Genomic DNA, 18649 nt, shown 5'->3' with positions numbered 1-18649 from the left:
TTTTTGAAACAATTGTTCTCTGAATAATTAAGTGGATTCTGAAAATCTCCAAACATTACTGATTTTTACTACACTTTACAGTTTTTAAAAGATCACAAAAGAATTCCAGTCTTGGAGAGAACTCTATACTGATGCTGGAAATATTTTATGAGCAGAAGATATTTAGGGCAATGGTTCTTTTTAATACACTTGTTTTCAATATTGTCCATTCATAAAAAATTATATAAATAGTGCATATAAATAAAAGCTTTCTTAAAGTAACTTTTCAGCTTTTCTTTACATTTAACAGAAATAATATAGTTAGGAAATTCTCTTGTTTAGATTTCAATATGAAACAAAATGCAAATACTCAGTCTCTAAATAAGTAAATAAACAAATACCATCTGTTAATAATTCTTGTACATCAGCTAAGAATTGTGCAAAAAAAAAAAAAAAAAAAAAAAAAGAATAAATTTGCCAAGGAACAACAAAATAAATTCAATAGAGAAGTTCATAAGCACTAACTTTAAAATTTTCTCGAAAAAAAAGTTTTCTGTTTCACTAAGCAAGCTTTGCTAAAATTTCATCATTTTCACATTTAATGCTTGGACATAGCCAGTATATAATTGACCTTGTAAATCCAGTCTTGCCTCAAAAGTGGATATAATCCATCTTATAGCAGACTAAGTGGCACATGCCTTGGATGCAGAGGGCCCACCGGTCTAGGATTTCCGGGTTTTCAGTCTCCTGATTGTCATGCAAACATGTTTGGGCAGTACATCCCTAAATAGCTGTACTGCTTCTCTATGGGGAGAGTATTGTAGGGGGGAGCCATAATTAAACTAATTGATGTGAACATGAACAAACCATCAACAAATCATGTTAACCTTGTACTTTCTCAACATATAACCTCTTTAATGTTAAAATTAATATTAACCTTGATTTTATAGTCCTTTTTTTTTTTTCTTTTTTCTTTTTTTTTTTTTTTTTAATAGACAAGGTGGTTGTTTCTTTCTCCTTCAAAAATATATGGAAATATGCCTGGGAATTCTAAAATAATTAATTACATATTAGCATAAAGAGTCTTCTTAAGCCAAATGATCACCTCTAGTAGCATTTAAGTTTAAGCCAAATGTTTCAGAAAACCTGGGATAGGTTATAAATCATGGTTATTCTGGGACCACAGTATATTGGAAAGGACACTGAAAAAGTAATAATAAATTACATACCTTCTGTTATACAAGCTGACAATGTGGTTAGGAGATGCAGATTTGGGTAGCTGTGTTTTTTCTTCCTTCATAATCACTCCACAAGGCAAAAATGCTGAGCGCAGCCTAACTGTAATTTTAATACTATCATTGAACAGTTAGACCATGAACTATTTTAGGATAGTCCTTTAACAATAGACAGAAAGGTGTAGAACAGTGACACAATAGTCATGGAGGAAGGCTTCTCATATTTAATCATCTGTTTCTCGGGTTCTTATCACCAATAAAGAACCTGCAAAAATCAACTGCACTCCCAGAGGTACAATATCCTTCCAGGGAAAGTATTTGCACAGAGGAACATTTTGAAAAATGTCATCTGAATACAAAGCATGGGGAAGAGACAAGGTACAGAATTTCTAGTGCTTAGGTGGTGCTTGGGGACTTGGACAGTGCTGAGTGTAGTGCTTCAGGTAAGTGTCTGTCAGCATTCAGCTAGTAAAGCCTTATTTTCAGGAATTTATCTCTTTAGAAGTTATGAATTCATTTTAATGTAAAAGTTCTCCTGACAAAACAGTCTCTTTTGATAAGGAATATATCTTTGAAAGATGATTGTCACTTGCAAATTATAGAAATTCAACAAAATATGGCAAAATGTGTAAATTTATGGTAAAAATACGTATTGAAAATGTTGGCTTTTTTACTTTCAATTTTAAAAAAGGAAAATTTTTCAAAATAATCCAATAATTAAAAATTACCTTCATGAGTCTGGTCAAATCAAGTTCACCAGTTCAAGCTATCCTGTTTGTGAGTATTTATATCTGATTCCCTATAATTAGAGAGTTTTCAATTGAAGAGATAATGCGAAAGTCTGGCTAATAAGTATTAATTCCAGTTCAAGAGGATTTCAATCTGTGCACAGTTTATTAAGTCTACAGCTAAAAGGATTCCATTTTGATCATTTAGTCTGATTTTGTGCATAGTGCAGGCCATTGAATTTTGGTATATCAAGATATCCATACACAGCCCAGATGTGCCATCTGAAAATATGCTTGGGAATGTATAATTATTTATATCAGTGTGTCTCCATTTTCCCATTTACAACTCCTTTTCATGTCAGACAAAAATCTGAATGAGACCAACTCACTGCCTCTAACATGCTAATTTGGGTGGTGCAGTTTAAGTGTAAATCAAAATAAAGTTTTAAATAACTTAACAGTCAAAATAGAATGAATCTATAATTCTTGAAGGTTCTATGTGCCTGATTAAATTTAAAAAAATCTCTTTTACTGATGGGTTTAAAAGAATAACCAAGGTTAAAATTCACTAAATATAGAAGTAAAAGAATGGGCTTTTTTACATTTAGAAATAAATCAGTTCTTAAAATTACAATTTTATAAGAATGCCTAATAATTCTTTCCTTTGGATTTTTATTGATATAAGGTGTTAAATATATTAGTTATTCACTGTCTATTTATAAATCAGACCACCTGCACAGAGAAAATCTCTTTTATTTATGCTTCCACATTCCACATGCAGTGAAAGCCACTAAAAATAGTTTGCATCTGGCAAGTTGATCACTGTGACAATAAAAGGTTTAAACAGCAAGATATCTCTCTGCTTTCAGTAACATCTAGCAATTTTGTTCCCTCTGTGTACACCATTTGATATTTTTAAGCCTTATAAATGCCACACTTTTGGTTTTTTCTCTGGAAAACTGACTACATTATTACTAATATTTAATTTGTCATGGAAAGCAAGAAACATCCCTGAGAATGCAGAAAGCTTACACAATTTGTTTAAAATAGTCCTTCAGATAGAGTTTTTCCCAGGAAAACTCTTTTTAAAGTCATTCAGTACCTAATTTTTTAAGTTACAAGAATATTGTTAAGATTTTTTTTTCTACCAACCGAAAATTGCAGCAGGGATGTAAGTCCTGATTGTGCGTTTTGAAAACTGAGATTTTTTTATTTTGTTTGCAACAATTTTATGCTTGACACTAGTGTGATAAAACATTACCTGCAGAAGCCTGCATGGACTCATCTCAATCCTTTATTTTTTAATAGGAAATTTAAGATTTGAACTAAGGAATAGGTTCCTGTGGAAAAGACTGGGAATAATCAAGAAAGAGGTGTTATTTTACTTACAACACATTCATCTGTCTTTTATCTCAATGAAAGTTTTGTCCTACTACAAGCCAGGTCTAGACTGAATAGTTTAAAGAGAAGCTTGAGGAATGCAGAGTCTACAGCAAGGGATGATTGGATCAAGTGGCAGGTGCACAGTTAAGTGACACTATCAGCATGCATTTGACTAAACAGGCTATTGAAATAATCTCTTGATATGCATAAATGTAAGGAATTACAGTGCTTCTTCTTGCAGGATTGAGCTCTTTTGCCCATTTGGTGGAATCAGTCAGCATAAGACTCTGCCAGTTGCTCCTCTGAGAGTGCCTTACCGCTGCTGGCATGCACTCCCAAAGCCAGTGGGAATTCCCTGGGGCTGGCTTTATAACTACCTGCCTCTCCTCTCAAGCCCATACTGCAGTGGGAGAGAGCTGAGATGGCTGCCTGCACCATGAGGAGCGGAGGGAGACTTCTGCTGTGTGAGGGGCACTGCACCAACTGCTCATCCAAACGGTGTTGCCTGTGCACTATTCAGAGGCACAAGTGGAACAAGAACCTTTTGCAGCATCAGGCAACCCTCTAGAAAGTAGATGAGATCTCAGGTGGAAAGATGAGGGTGCTGAAGAAATCACACACGTTAAGAACTAATTTCAGACAGCTGCTACAGAGATTTATCCATGTTCCCTATTCCAAGCCATTCCCTATTCCAAGACTGGCCTCCCCTGTGTTGCCCATCCATGCCTTCTTGGCCAGGAGCCCCAGGGCAGCTCTGTTCTGAGCACCTAGACCTTTCCTGAGCTACGCTGTAGGTGCAATCATTTCTGGTCCTGTTCCCTCAATGGCCCCAAGCCAATGTTGAAAGAAACCTCTTCTCCAGTCCTGTTTCTGGCCCAATTTCCTGCTCTTGCTCCTGACTGGTATTCCTGGATGAATCTTTCACTTTTCTGCAGCTCTGCTCCCAAAATCAGAGCTGTTTATTGATATCTTTCTTGACAAAGTGAGGAGACACCATCTTGATCTGATGTCTGCGAGGGTGTTGCAATTTGATACTTTTCACCCTGCTAAAAATACTGAGAATCTCTGCTGTTCCCTAATTCCCTGCTGACTACGGAAACCACTGGAGCACGACTGGAGTGTTCTGAACTCCTTCTTTGTGGAGGAGAAGCATGACATGACATAACTCATCCGTAAGGCTGAAGGAAAAAGAGGGGCACTTAGGAAGAGGGCACACCACAAGGGAAGAGATGTCATGATTACCACTTAAGCTTATATGACATTCCCAGACTTCTAGTTTTATTGACTTATTAAAAACCTACTAGCAGTTTACCTCATCCGCTTATTCTGCTGAACTATTTTTGGAGAATTTCCTTTGTTGTTTAATTTACATTAGCTTTTGAATGCATTCATTCTGTTCCAATTCTGCCTCTTTAGTAATGTAATTATTTCCATCTTTTTATGCCAAGTATCTAGTTTGTGTAAGTTCAGTCTTGATCTTCTTACACTGGCTGTAGATGTTGATGACAGTAATTCAGTAGCATATTTTTCTTAATGTTTCTATTGCTGCTTTACCTTAAGTTGTGGCCAAATTTGCCAAAAGCTTTTAAGTATATATATATAATATATATATATATATATTAGGTATATTTTTAAGTATATATATATAATAGGTAAAATAATAATAATTTAAAAAAACACCTAACTTGGCTAAACCTAACTTCCCAAAACAAAATGCTTTAGGTTAAACAAAGAATAATATTAACATTTGAGTGTGTAAGAGAAGAGCTAGGTGAATTAATCTAGTGAATTAATTCACTTTTTTGAAAATGCAGGCTTTTTTCACTGTAGACTGAGCCTATATTTTTTTGCTTTAGGAACCATACACTGCAATTCTTCACCTTATACATATGCTAATTTTCTTCTGAGAAAGAGAGAAATTGCCATTTGGAGCTCCTTAACAGGGAAAGATCCAACTGCTCTGAGAAGCTTACTTCGGAACTTTTGTACTGCTAGAAATAGGTATAATTTGAACCAAGTTTTACTTTCTTCATTTTGAACAATCACCCAAACCTCTGCCATGGCCTTTATCTCTCCATGAAATCATAAAACCTTGGCATCAGACTCAAAAGCAAACCTGTCTTGGTCTGTAAAGCAGTCCTCTCATTATTCAGTTGCCATTTTCTGGAAGAAGACTGCTGAAAAACAAAAGCAGTTTCAGGGCACAAAGAGCTATTGTGTTTTAAACTGCCTGAAATCCAGGTTTTACTCCACTGAAATGATTCCTCTCCCTTCTAAGTCCCGAGAAATGATGCTTCTGCTAAGGCAGGCACATCAACTGAAATAAAACTCAGGGTAACAAACTCTGAGATGTCAATTATTTTTCTCAGATAATCTGGCATACATTTATAGACTTTTGGGTCGAGGCTTCTGGCAACATGTTCTCTGCTGCACTGTCTGTGGATCTGAATCCAATCTTCTTTCTCTTCATTTTAAGAAAAAGGTGAATATGTTGTCTGCCAAGGTGACTGTTACCATCTTCCCTTCTTTTGCCACATGCTGATGCTTCACAGGAAACAGGAGTGTGGTGGAGGAGGTGGTCTTGGTCTGTTGATACAGTATATGCCCTCAGTTCCATGCATAGAAAAAGCATTTTTTGCACTTTGACATACCTTCTCACTGTCAATGGTACAGCTCAACTTAAGTGCAAACTGCAAACTTACAATGTCTTTAACTTACAGTCCACAGAGAATTACTTTAAATAGAGGTCACCTTTCTCTCTTCTCTTCACTTTTCAGCCCTCATCCATTATTTACTCAATTCTTTCTCTCTTGGATCAATATCTTCAGGCTAAAAACTTAAACTGTGAAAGTTCAGCTGTTTCTCATCCATCTGTGTTCCTGTTTACTTTGAAGACCTGCGTTGTGACTAAAATCCTGTTTAAAAATATATCTAAATTTTCAAATTAACCAGAAATAGCAGTTGTTTCTTTGCTTATATTTAGGTATATATTATACCTAATTATATTTAATTAATTGAGGTAACACAGATGGGCATTCAGTTAGAAGAGAGGATCAGGCATGACTTACATACTCTTTAGGAGAAACTCTTGAAGTTGTATACATTTTCTCTTCATTTTGGCTTCCCAAATGTCTACACTACCAATCTGAGAAACAAATAAATAATCTTCTTCTCTCATTATTTCTTTTCCTCCTTCTGACATGTTACGTTTAGACCCATTATTACATTACTTGCATTGCTGCTAGCCTGGAAACTGATATCTTGCTTTTGTTGGTAACTACTTCCATCCAGTCAGTCAACCACAGCCACATCAAACCAATGGTCAGCCTTCCTAGGCTGTGGGAGCACAGGGTAATCAACAGTTATTTTCTGTTCAGGGATGGAGGCTTGGGAGCAAAACAGAAGCAGCATTATTCATATGTTGCTGAATTGGAGCTGTATATTTGTGTGAAACCTACATTTTTATATGAATTCTGCAAGGCAAACTTTCTTAGGGAGAGGTTAAACTGCTGCAGAGATCAGGCTGCCTCTTTGAATCACTCAGTGGTTATTTCTGAACTTAAAGAAGACACATATTTTGATGTTTAGCTATTTGTGTTTAGTGACTTCAGATCAAAGATCTTGTACCTGTGGGATGCACTGAGACACAAGACTTCCTATGGCATTTCATAACACTAAACACACTCAGGGATGCAGGTCAGTATTCATCGGTAAGTGCCACAGAATTTATCACTGACATTCATCTTGCCTGAAAGAAATTGAAATGCTCTGCCAGAAAGAGCCGTCTCAGAAATGAAAATCAGAGAGGAAAAAATTCTGTGAAAAACTGTTTTTTTAAAACTTCATAATCTGATTAGAAAATTAATTTCTAGGAAGATATTGGAAATTTTTTTCTTTTCAGTTCTATGCTTTTGATGTATTTTCAACATAGTAGCTTAGATAAAACTTGTGGAACCAAAAGTAAACCTAGAGAGGAAGAGAAAGCAGCAACTGAAGAGAATATCTGTGTTGCATTTTTATTTATAAGGAGACAAGCTGTGCTTTTGTTTACAGTGAAGGAATGGAGACAAGGACATCTACTTTCTTTACTGCTCCACAATTCCTTTTTTAGTCAGTAATCCAGTCTTTGATGTCGGATTGAGTCAGATATCAACAGCAGATTTTACATTTTCTCTGTCTGTTTCTGTGTGGATTACAATGTTATGATTAGCTGACAGCTTAAGTTCTTTTCCAAATTATAACAGCATGGTCCTTCTTCCTCTTCCCAACACATACTAGATCCCACAGTAGGGTTGTTCTAAAAGTGAGCTCAAGATGCAGTAAAACCAACTCACTAAGAAAAATCACAGATCTGATCACTTACCTTTGGGAACAGGTTCACAAGAGGGGTCATAAACATGCTACTGCACGGCAACAGCTGAGTTTAAGATCTCCCATCTGCAGGCATGATTAGGAAATAACTGCAAAAAGTTCTGCCTTAAATAGTTTTAAATTGTGGCAATATGTCGTTGAATTTGCTTTTCAGGAAAACTTAAGAACTGCTTAATGTATTAGTATTTTGGGGATTAAGATAATCTACAAACTATGTTTCTTTTAACAGAGAGTGGAATGACTGAATTAACTGGAATTCTAGGTAGACTGACCTGAAAAAAATACCAAGTTACTTCAACATCTTGACAATGGAAATTGTTTTAGTTCAGAATTGTTTTCCAGAAAATAGTGATTTTTTTTTTTTTTTTTTTTGCTACTTTCATTTTATAATCAGCGTACAGACAAACAGTAGAATAATGAACTGCTACAGTGAAATTGGGGCATAAATCATAGGAATCTGAATGATTAAAAAAAAAAAATTTGAAAACAAGTAATTTTTTTAGTGACCATAACTGCTAACATTCTTCCTCAAACCAAGTTCACACATTAGTTTCATGAGTTTCAATTCAAATCCATCTCTTTCTTCTATGCTTCTGTATGGTAGTTTCGTATAAACCATAATTGTTGATTATAAATCTCCTACAGCGAAATGAAAATTAAAAAAAAAAAAAGAATAATGGGTAAACTGTTTCAAGGGACAGTAATTTATATAGGACATCTGGACATCTGACTCATAGGAAGGAAACTAGTACTAATCAGATGAAAATTCAGAGAATGAAGAATTTGCTTACTTTTTCACAGACTGATTTATGGAACTTTAGCCTTATTTTAATTTTATATTGATTACAAAGCCTTTGCATAGGTTAATGATAAAGGTTAAAACTCCTTCAATAGTGAAAAGGATTGAAAAGATGGATTTCTTCATTTAAAACAGGAATTATTGGCAAAGCTGATTCCAGCACCCCTAGAGCGTTGAAGTTACAATGAACATGCCTTATAATGAACATGGATTTAGAAACTATGACCCAAGAAACCAATAGGAATAGATCTAATGAACATTACTGGGCTTCTCTCTATTTCAGATATGGTTATTTTTGGTCTCTGTATGGAAAATAAACCCAAGTCTTTAGACACCTAAGACTTGCAGTTTTAACAATATAATTTTAACATGTATGTTATTTATGCTAAAACTGACCTACAAGTTAAAAAAAAGTACGTATTAGCTATTTCAACAAATGATGTTATCACTTTCTGGTTCTTAAGAATGTGAAACAAATGGAAATGTTTTCATTTGTGACACCATTTGTTTGTGTTACTTTAACTCATAAAAGCTTTGTTTTCTCAATGGAAATACTGAGTTCATTAATGTATAATGTGAAACAAATGCCACTGTAAACTTTGAAAGAAAACTTTCAAAGACTGGACTAGAGGCTTAATGTCTGCTGCTCTTTTAGTTAAAAAGATTTATGGTATGATCATTGGTTACAATCTATTTCTTGTGTATACAGATTTCATAAAATATGCACAGTTAAACATGATATGTTGGATTCAATTCCTAATATATTGTTAACCATGCAGAATTTTCTTAGCTAATACAATTAGGAAGGTTTCTTAATTGGTTTGTAACAATAACAGTAATACTATTCCTTTGTTTGTATGTGAGGTTATTTGCATCTTGATATTCCCTGTACAGTAAAAATTGTTATTTGTGTTGGTTTGTGTATTATCACAGTGATTGTTAGCATATGCAAAGTGAAAAAAAAAAAAAAAAAGTTTTTAGATCAAATTATTTCCACCAAATAAGTACCTACTACATATTACAGAAAGTTTCTTCAGTATTTATTCAGTTGGCTTGGCTTCTAAGTGAGCATGATCTCTCTGTTCCACATCACCTTGTCCATATAGCTCAGGTTCAGCTTTTTGGTACTCAGAATTCTCCTTGGGATCTGATACAGGTTGCATGTGCTACTTAGGAACAGCAATGAAAACTCAATGACTGCATTTCACTGAAAGAAATGACTGACCAATTGCAGAGATGAGACTTATGAAGACATTGAGAATTTGCTGCCGGTTTTATATCACATTATAAAACCTTCCAGTGATACTAAGGAACATTCCAAATTGAAATGATTTCACCGGCTATGTCTACATTTTCAAGTAACTTAGCTTGTGAGTTTTCTCCTGGTTTCAGTACTTCTTAGCCACATCTCATGGACGCTTGTTCACTCCATGGCTGAGCATCAAGTAAAATGATCTTGGTCACTCCAAAATAAACTTCAGGTTCTGTGGAAAATTCATTCTAGGGACTGCTTCCAAAAGGCAACACAAACCAGACGGCTGAAGGCTTGGGTTTCTCTGCCCTGCAGAGTCCCTTAACAGCAGGCTTTTTATTTTCAAACACTTTCCCTTGCCTGAATATCATATCCCAGAGCTTGTAATGCATTCCTTCAGTTTCATATTATAAAAACACCACCTGGTGGGTTGCAGCCCAGCCCTCATATTTATTTCGGACACTTTGAACTAAAACCAAACAAACAAAATGATAACTGGATCTCTGAGCCTGGGAGATCACTGTGTGTGGCTCAAAAGACATGCAAGGCATTGTATCACGTAGAGGAGGTTCGGTTAGCAGTTTCTTCTAGGTATTGCTGTCCCTGAGCACAGCAGGCATAAGCCACTCAAAAGCACTTTGCCTGAAGGATCTCCTTCTGAGACACATATTTAACTATGTAAATGTAGCTGCAATGACAGTTTCTGTACTTTAATAGGAAACACTTTCATGAAGTATTGGCTTCTCATAAATGTTTGCACACATCAGATATTGGCTATTTTCATGACAGTATGCAGCCCTCATTCCTGCCCTTCAACACCAGATACTGAAGCCAAAATTGATTAATAGCAAGGGTTTAAGTATAAAAGTGAAAATAATACTACTACAGGTGAAAAAAATATGAACTTGATCAATATTTCACTTTTTAAATTATTTATTATTTATTTTCCTACTTAGAATTTCTGAAATGTAATCCTTTTATCAGAGCTACATGATTCAACATTTAGTTTTCCATCAATGATATAACGCATGATGGTAGGGGATATATTGGAAAACACTCACTATCACTCAGTGTTGAACCTGTTATCCAACTAAGTGTAGGGTTTCTCTGTCAAATTTAGACCAAATATCTACATCTGAGTATTCTACCTCCTTCTTGTACATTTTCCTATTTCTCTGCATCCACTGTAATGCAAGCTGCTGTAACTTTGATTCAGTTGTCTAAATAAAAGGGTCAAAAGTCACTGGAGATGCTCTTAGATGTCCAAGACATCCTCAAAGGGTTTTATGAGAATCAGGCTGCTTTTGGACAAGCGGTATGCCAAATGTGATACTCTCTTCCCTACACCTAAAGTGCCTGTAGGCAGCTATGTTTAACCAAATGAACCCAAGGTGTAAATGTAGACTCTACAGATACCAAGAACTAACTGGAATTATTTGTCCCTTACATACCATCTCTTATTATCTTCTTAAGCTCATCACTTCAGCATCAACATAATGCTACTTTGTGCTGCATTTGAGGTGGTGCTCACACTTGCTTAACATTTCTGACACAAACTAAACTGTGTAAACAGCAAAGAGATGCAATTTTGCACTCCCAAAGCATGAACTGATTTGTGATTTTAAAAAAGTGTACTGAATTGTTTTTAATGGATGTATTTTAAGCACTCTGGCCTTGATATTTAAAAGTTATTGCATACAATTTAGAGAATGTAGACACATTTTTAGCTTGTTGGGTTGCCTTTTAATTTTGGTTTTTCGTTGTGTTTGGTTTGGTTCCTTCTTGCATAAGGTATAGGGGCTGTTGAAAACTTTGTGAGAAATATTCACTCTACTGTATGAAGATAATCAGTTTCTCTATGGTCCAAGACAAACATTAATCATTGGATGCCATGAGTTAGAGGTCCCCAATGGGCTTATTATTTTAATTTTTCACTATATTTATTTACCTCCCACCTCAAAACATCAGGCAACTGTCACAGGTAGACATAAATAGTGATTTTGTTTCGTCAAAATTTATTAATTTTGGTTTCAAACCTTTGATGCAATGAGACTTCACCCAAATTAAGACTTTAGACCTAACAGAAAGGCACAAGTTGATAGGAATAAACACTGTCTTACATCATGCAATTTCAGTATCAGTGATGGCTGTTTTCTGTGTAATTCATTGGTTTCATTGATAGGGCATTAATGGGGAAATACTTATGTGTATGTCCATGTAATGGTAGGTTGCCTAATGAAAAAAGTCTCATTTTTTCAGATTAATAAAGCTAAATCCTCTTTCTTTTGTCATGAATCTTGTAACAAATGGAGCTTCACTCAAAGACAAGTTTGAAGCATGAAGAAATTCGCCTGAGTAAGCTGATTTATAATTCATATATGGCAAATGTGTGTAATGTTATGTAATTTATTTTTATTTATTATTAAAACATAAAGATCCCCAAAGTCTGATTGGAAAAAAATGCTTAGAAATTGTGATATTTCTTTAAGCTCTTTGGATCAACTGTTAATTTCTCCTTCATTAAATGAAAACTATACAAAATAAAGGAAAGATACACTTCTCACCAGGTTGATTCCTGACTCAATTCTCAGCAGAAATAGCTCACATATTTCTCACTATGTAGTCAAAGAATGACAAAGCAATGTAGGTTCATTCCTTCTTTACTATGTGTTAATTAAATCTACTGGGTTTTTTTGATTGTTCGTGACTAGTGCTGAATGGTGAAATATTTAACACTTATAGGATCACAGAATTTTTTGAGGTTGGGAGGAATCTCTGCTGTCATCCATTCCAATGATACTGCTCTTTTCCATTTCACCTAAACTGTGTAACTGGAAGGACAAAAATTGCATTAAATCATACAAATGTATTTCCTGAAGAGGGTGAATACACACACTGTTCTATGTGTAGTATAAAAAGGGCATATAGCATATGTTTTCCTTTTAGGGACATCTCCTAGGTTTTCCAAGTATAGATGCAGTCATAAAAACATGAAAGCAGCCTCCAGAAATTAGTTCTTTTCCAGGTACATTTCGTGAGAGAGTTTCCACACATCTTTTCCTCCTCTCATTAAGACTTTCTGGTCGACATCACATGAACTTCACATGGAAGAGCCTTTAAATAACAATAATAGAGACAGTCCATTGTTTCTACATTTCTTTCTATGCACTGGATACTCATAAATATTGTGTGACATATTTAAGAGTAATGGCTTAAATACCGTATAAATAAATAGAGTATAAATAAATAGAGTATACTCAGTGTTTTTTTTCCTTTCACATTGCTACCGTTCTGTAAAGGTATATATATAAATATTTTTTAAACTAGCAAATGAAGTTTTCATAGAAGAAATATATGTTTATAGAAGAATATATGTTTAAAAATACATATCAATAAATGGAAATATTTCTGAGGTATTTTAGCATAGCTCTGTGATTTAGTTACTATGACTATGTTTTGTAACACTTTCATGATATTGGGTAGTTGGGAATAAAACCTGGTGAAAAGACTCCCGTGAAATAAAAGGAGGAGACACCCACTTGAAGCTTTAAGAAATTCCAGATCACAAAATATAGGCCAATCAAATAAAAAGTTTTGGGAACTAATATGTCATTTTAATTTATGAAACAAAAATGTTAGGTAATGCAAAGTAAATACTTATTTTTCTCCTTTTTTCTTTTTAAAAATTTTCTTTTGTTAAAATAAATTAATGCTTTGTCATGATCCTTCTCATAAATTTAGGAACAGAACTTCATCTAGTTGTCAGTGTTTTTCTCCACAGTTTTTCCTTTAAAAGATCCTGAAATTTCTATTACATATTATTTAAATTTATTTTTTTCTTCTAAGAAGAATTTTGCCTACAACTTCACAGTGCTGTCTTTTAAAAGAAATATTACAATTTTTTTTCCATCTAAAACCCTGTCCCATCCTTTAAAAATAAAAATTTTCATCATATTTGAGGCTCATAGGAAAATCTGATTCCATAAAGGCCATATTTTGAATCTTCCAGAACATCATAAGAATGTTACACAAAGAGAAATCCAGTTCTTCCTCTTCTCTAAATCTTGTCTGGGTTTGTGTCCAAGGTGATGTTGACAGAAGCTCATTTGGCACCTTCAGTTTTCCTTGAAAACCTGTGATAATTCTATATTGCTCAGCAAAGAGAAGATAATACAGGAAGGGCTAGATTAGGGTTAGATTATTCTCACACGAACATATTCTGGTTTGGTTTCAAAGTAGGCCATTGTCAGAGTATGTTCCTTTTAAAAACTTTAAAATTCTTAAAGTCCCAACACAGCCTTTGCTAGGCAAGTATCTACTGCTCCACAGTCAAAGTCCATTTTTGTAATATTTTGACAACCTCAACAGAAAACTTCTGTATCAAATGAAAGCCTCCCATGATTATAGGTTTGACTTTTCAAATCAAGGCTGAAGGCACTTGCTGAATATTGGAAGGAAATACTATTGTTGCTGTAGGTATTCTGGAGAACGTGACAAGTCATCTCAAAAGCTCAAAGTACCATTGCCTCTCACATGTTTAAGTATGTTTAGAACATGTTAAAAAGCTTTAGAAATACTCTGCAGCAGTTATACAGTTATAAGATGCTGTAATATTAATCACAATGTTTGCAGAAACTCTTTTGCTGATTATTTTTTTTCTAAACCAGAGCAGGACAATACTTATTGCAGCTATTTACACATGATGCTGGGGACATGTCTGTGATACTTGTCAGCTTTGCTTTATGTAGACTTATGCAAACATGGTATTTGGATTTTAATTCCCAAGCTATTTATCTTCTGCTCTGCTGCAATTATAAATTTTATCAGAAAAAAATCGCTCTGAATCAGAGACTACTGAATTTTACCATTTTTTCCAGTCAAAATATTAGTTCTAGTATGATTTTATTACTAAATTAGACATTTATTAGAGATTATTTTAAATACTTGGGATATTTAAATGCCTTTTCCATAACATGATTCCAGCTACAGTCACATGAGGAGGTTAAAACCAGAAAAAGTTTGCTTTCTTTCTGGTCTGTTCTGCCAAAAATTATTGGATATCTCTCATTGCAAGTATGCTGTGAACTATGAAAGTTAAATTCATTTACAGGAAATTATCACTTCTGTTACAGTATATGATATATGAAAAGTGGAATATATATTTAAAGATATAAATCTTTTAAACCCTTATTCATAATGGACAACAGAACCTACCAATTTAAATAAAAAGCATAGGCTAGGTGTAGGAATTAGAGTTACTTATTAGAATTATCTAAAACCACAGTTTTGTTCAAATAGGCTATTTTAAAGGAGTATTTTTCTTTTCAGTGATTTTTTTCACAAGATGATACCTATATATATTTTTGACTTCTATTTCAATAAAGTGTGGCATAGACCTATGACGCTGAATAGGTGACAGGTTTGCTATATAATTACACTACAATTCTAATAGTGTCTTTGTTTAAAGTCTGGGATTATACATAATGATTTATGGCATTTTGTTTGGTCAAAGGAAAATAAATAGGTAGGTTTGAACACTTTTTTATAACACTGCTTTCATGGGAACTTCCAAAGTCTGCCGTTTTCATTTGAGGATGGAAAGAAAAGAAAAAAAAAATCCATCAAAAGAGATCTCTATTTTCCATAATATTGTAAATTAAATATTCACTAGAAATTACTCCTGACTGTCCAGTCATTGATTATTATCTAGTCACATTGTCTTCAGATTTAAAACACTTTCAGAAGAAGCTGGTTATTTGTTCAACTTCAAGATCTAGGAATATTTTTCATTTTTATACTCATTGCTTTTTCTAACTTATGTTCTGCATAAAGCCCAATCTTTCACTACTTTGATAGCATATCTGTAAACACAGTGGAAAAATCTAGTTTTTATACTTATAGCACTTGTTGAACTGCTTTGTTGTGTAGGTGAGAGTTGAATTTTTCACTGTCTACTGAAATTAGTCTTTTTAAAGACGAGAAGACCTCATCAAAACTCTGAAAAAAATAGGAAAACTAATTTTTTTTTGTTTTTGCTCTACTTAAAAAATTTCCCTGAAAAAACCCTTGATATACCATTATAGTGGTGATCTACTAAAAATCCTTTCAGTGAAGGATTGGTTGACTGATGTTTTTCCACACAGGTTACTGAAAGTACATGACGAGGAAAAGTTGCATTCCCTCCTTCTCAACATCTGTTGTGTCACTCTTCCTTCTTGTATGTCCACTTGCATTGTACTCGTACAGCTAATTTTCACAAAATCCAGGCAAGAGAATAGGACTGAAAAATCCACATGAAATGGCAGGTACAATGTTTAGTACAGCAGCAAAGAAATTAATTCATTCTAGTAGGGTTTTTTCAGAAGGCATCCAGCAGTTTTTTTCAGACAGTATGTTTGACTTTAGCTGACTCTTCCCTTAATGCTTTTTTTTTTTTTTAAGGCTGCAGGAAGGATATTTGAGTACATAGAGCAGAAGTTCACAAAAAGCAGCTTTCAAGCTGCTTTTAGAGAAAAAAGTACTTTTAAGCAAGCACCAAAAAAAAAATTTCTTTTTAAGAATGAATGTCAGCTTCAGCTTCTGTAAAACTAGCTTTACAAAGAACACCATGACTAAAATATTTATAGTTTGTTATAGTCACTTTGAATAATAAATAAAAATTCACTTGTTTTTTCATCTTTCCTAATGATACAGAAAGGAAAGAAGCACCTAAACAATGAATACTGATACAGAAACTCAGACTGTAAAATCAATATATCAGCTCAGTAGAGCTAAGCTTCTTTCTAATGCTGCTGTTCCAGCAGTAGTTTACCTTCTGAATTATATATGTATTGACCTAATTACATAAATATTGACTTTGCTTTATATGAAGCTTTTTTCAGTCTCGGTGTAATTACAATGTCAATATTTGTTGTATGTAATAACACTGAATTTAAACTTGTTAATTTTGATTGATAGTGGCGTGCCACAAGTTATTATATGGGATAAGACAGTTAGTCTGCAAGCATGCATAGCAGATACAAGCAGCCGACAATGCTACCAAATTTCAGTGTGTCTCCAAGACCTTCTATTTCTGATGTTTAACCAGGCAGAGGAAATATAACAGGTGATTACATCCTTGTTCCATAAGAGTACTGTTTTGAGGTGGAAAAATATTTACCCTGGTAAAAAAAAGTACAAATATTCAGCTGAGAACTCAGTAAAAGGGTTCCTGTTTAAAGTTAGCTTTAGAATTTTTTCTTTTAATGTTGTAAAGTCTGTTTCAATTGTGCCAAAATGGAGGTTTATATAGCAAAAACTATATTTTTCTGCATACCTTCCATGAGTTATACATTATTTTGCAATAATATTGGCACCCAGACACAAGAAATTTCACATTAAATTATTTCCTTTTTTCTTCAAATCCAAGAAATATGTGAGCAGTGAACTTTTAGGTACTACTGGGACTTGCAAAACTGTTCACTTCAGTCTGCAAATGTTTGTTGAGATATATTTCTACAAGAACAACTTTGTTCAGAGCTGGCAGACCTCAAAAGTGCTTTCAACGATGAATAGCCATTTAGTATAGTGCATATTTCTAGATGCAATTATAGAGCATTTGAATTTGGCAGTAACATGAGAATTAGAAACCAAACTGTGACAGTCTGTGTGCTGAGGATATTTAAATTTTTTCTAGCTATAATATGTTGCCAGTAGTGACAAGGCATGCATCATACTGTATTTTCTTATTTGTCTCAGCAGGGGTGCCAGACAAGACGAACCTCAGTGACGTAAAGCAAATCCATCAAACCAGCGATGGCAGCACTTCAGACACAACTGGAGCAGGATGTACAGCAATGGCCGATTATGTGACATTTATGCTGATTAGTTTGGCAATATTGTTTCTCAGTCTTTGGTAACTGCTTATTTCTGGCTTGATATATGTATCTCATTGTCATCTATTTATCCCCACTCACAAGCCTGGAATAAGGGATCTGGTGACTATAGCAATATTTATGGTATCTTGTATAAGATCAGTCACTGATTGTTGCCCTGAATATTAACAAAGAGTTTTGTGTAATATTTTACCTGTGTTTTTTTAAACATCTCTATAATCATAAAGTCATGTTTTCTTTTTTAATACTTTATGTTGAAAATAAGTTGTCTATGATAATCTTTCTCTTGAAAGCAATTTGTTAAAAAAGAGGGAGTAATACCAAGTTTGGCCAGATCCCTGAAGATCATCTAGACCAACCCTGTGCTCATAGCAGACTCACATCATACAAGTTTCCTAAGGCCAAGTTTGGTTTGTATTAGAATGTCTCCAAGGACGGAGACTACTGGCTCCCTGAGCTAACTGTTCCAGTGCTTGAGCACTCCTAACAAACATTTCTTTAGCTATTGTATTTTGATTTGTGGCTCTTGCACATTGTGCCCACTGAGTCCTGTCATGGCACCACAAGAGTTTGGCTCCATCTTCTTTGCTCCCTTTATCAGTTATTTATATATTTTCAAAAGATCTCACTCTGCATCTTCTCCAGGCCAAACAGACCCAGCTGCCTCAGCCACTCCTTGTATAGCATTTGTTCCTGTATCTTAAAAATCTTCATGGGCAATTGCAGGAATCCATTCACTATGTCCATGTCTCTCTTGTCATTGTCCTTGACAGCCCAGACCTGAACTTAGCCCTGTAGATGTGTCTCACTAATGCAGAACAGAGGGGAAGGATTACCTTCCATGACCTGCTGACATTTTTCCTGATTCAGCCCAGAAGGTAGTTGGTTGTCTTTGCTGTGAGGGCACAGTGTGGGCTATTTTTCAGCTTGGTGTCCATTAGGACCACAAGGTCCTTTCCTGCAAAGCTGCTTTTCACCCAGAAGGTGCCAACCTGTACAGGTATATGGGGTTATTCTGCCCCAGGAAG

At 34.6% G+C, this 18649-nt stretch overlaps 1 protein-coding gene across 1 annotated transcript in view; it reads left to right on the top strand.

Moving 5' to 3' along the window:
- GPC5 (glypican 5) overlaps positions 1–17645 on the top strand; it is a gene marked incomplete at its 3' end in the record, with an annotated part of 589849 nt that extends 572204 nt beyond the window's left edge. The window contains exon 8 of the mRNA XM_083855586.1: positions 17488–17645. Coding sequence (XP_083711712.1) covers positions 17488–17645 — 158 coding nt within the window. The remainder of the gene's footprint in view (positions 1–17487) is intronic.
- Between the last annotated feature and the right edge of the window lie 1004 nt (positions 17646–18649).

This window comes from Zosterops lateralis, assembly GCF_965231275.1.
Source record: "Zosterops lateralis genome assembly, chromosome: 2".
NCBI classification, from domain to species: Eukaryota; Metazoa; Chordata; class Aves; order Passeriformes; family Zosteropidae; genus Zosterops; species Zosterops lateralis.
This window is presented reverse-complemented; position numbering and strand designations above follow the sequence as displayed.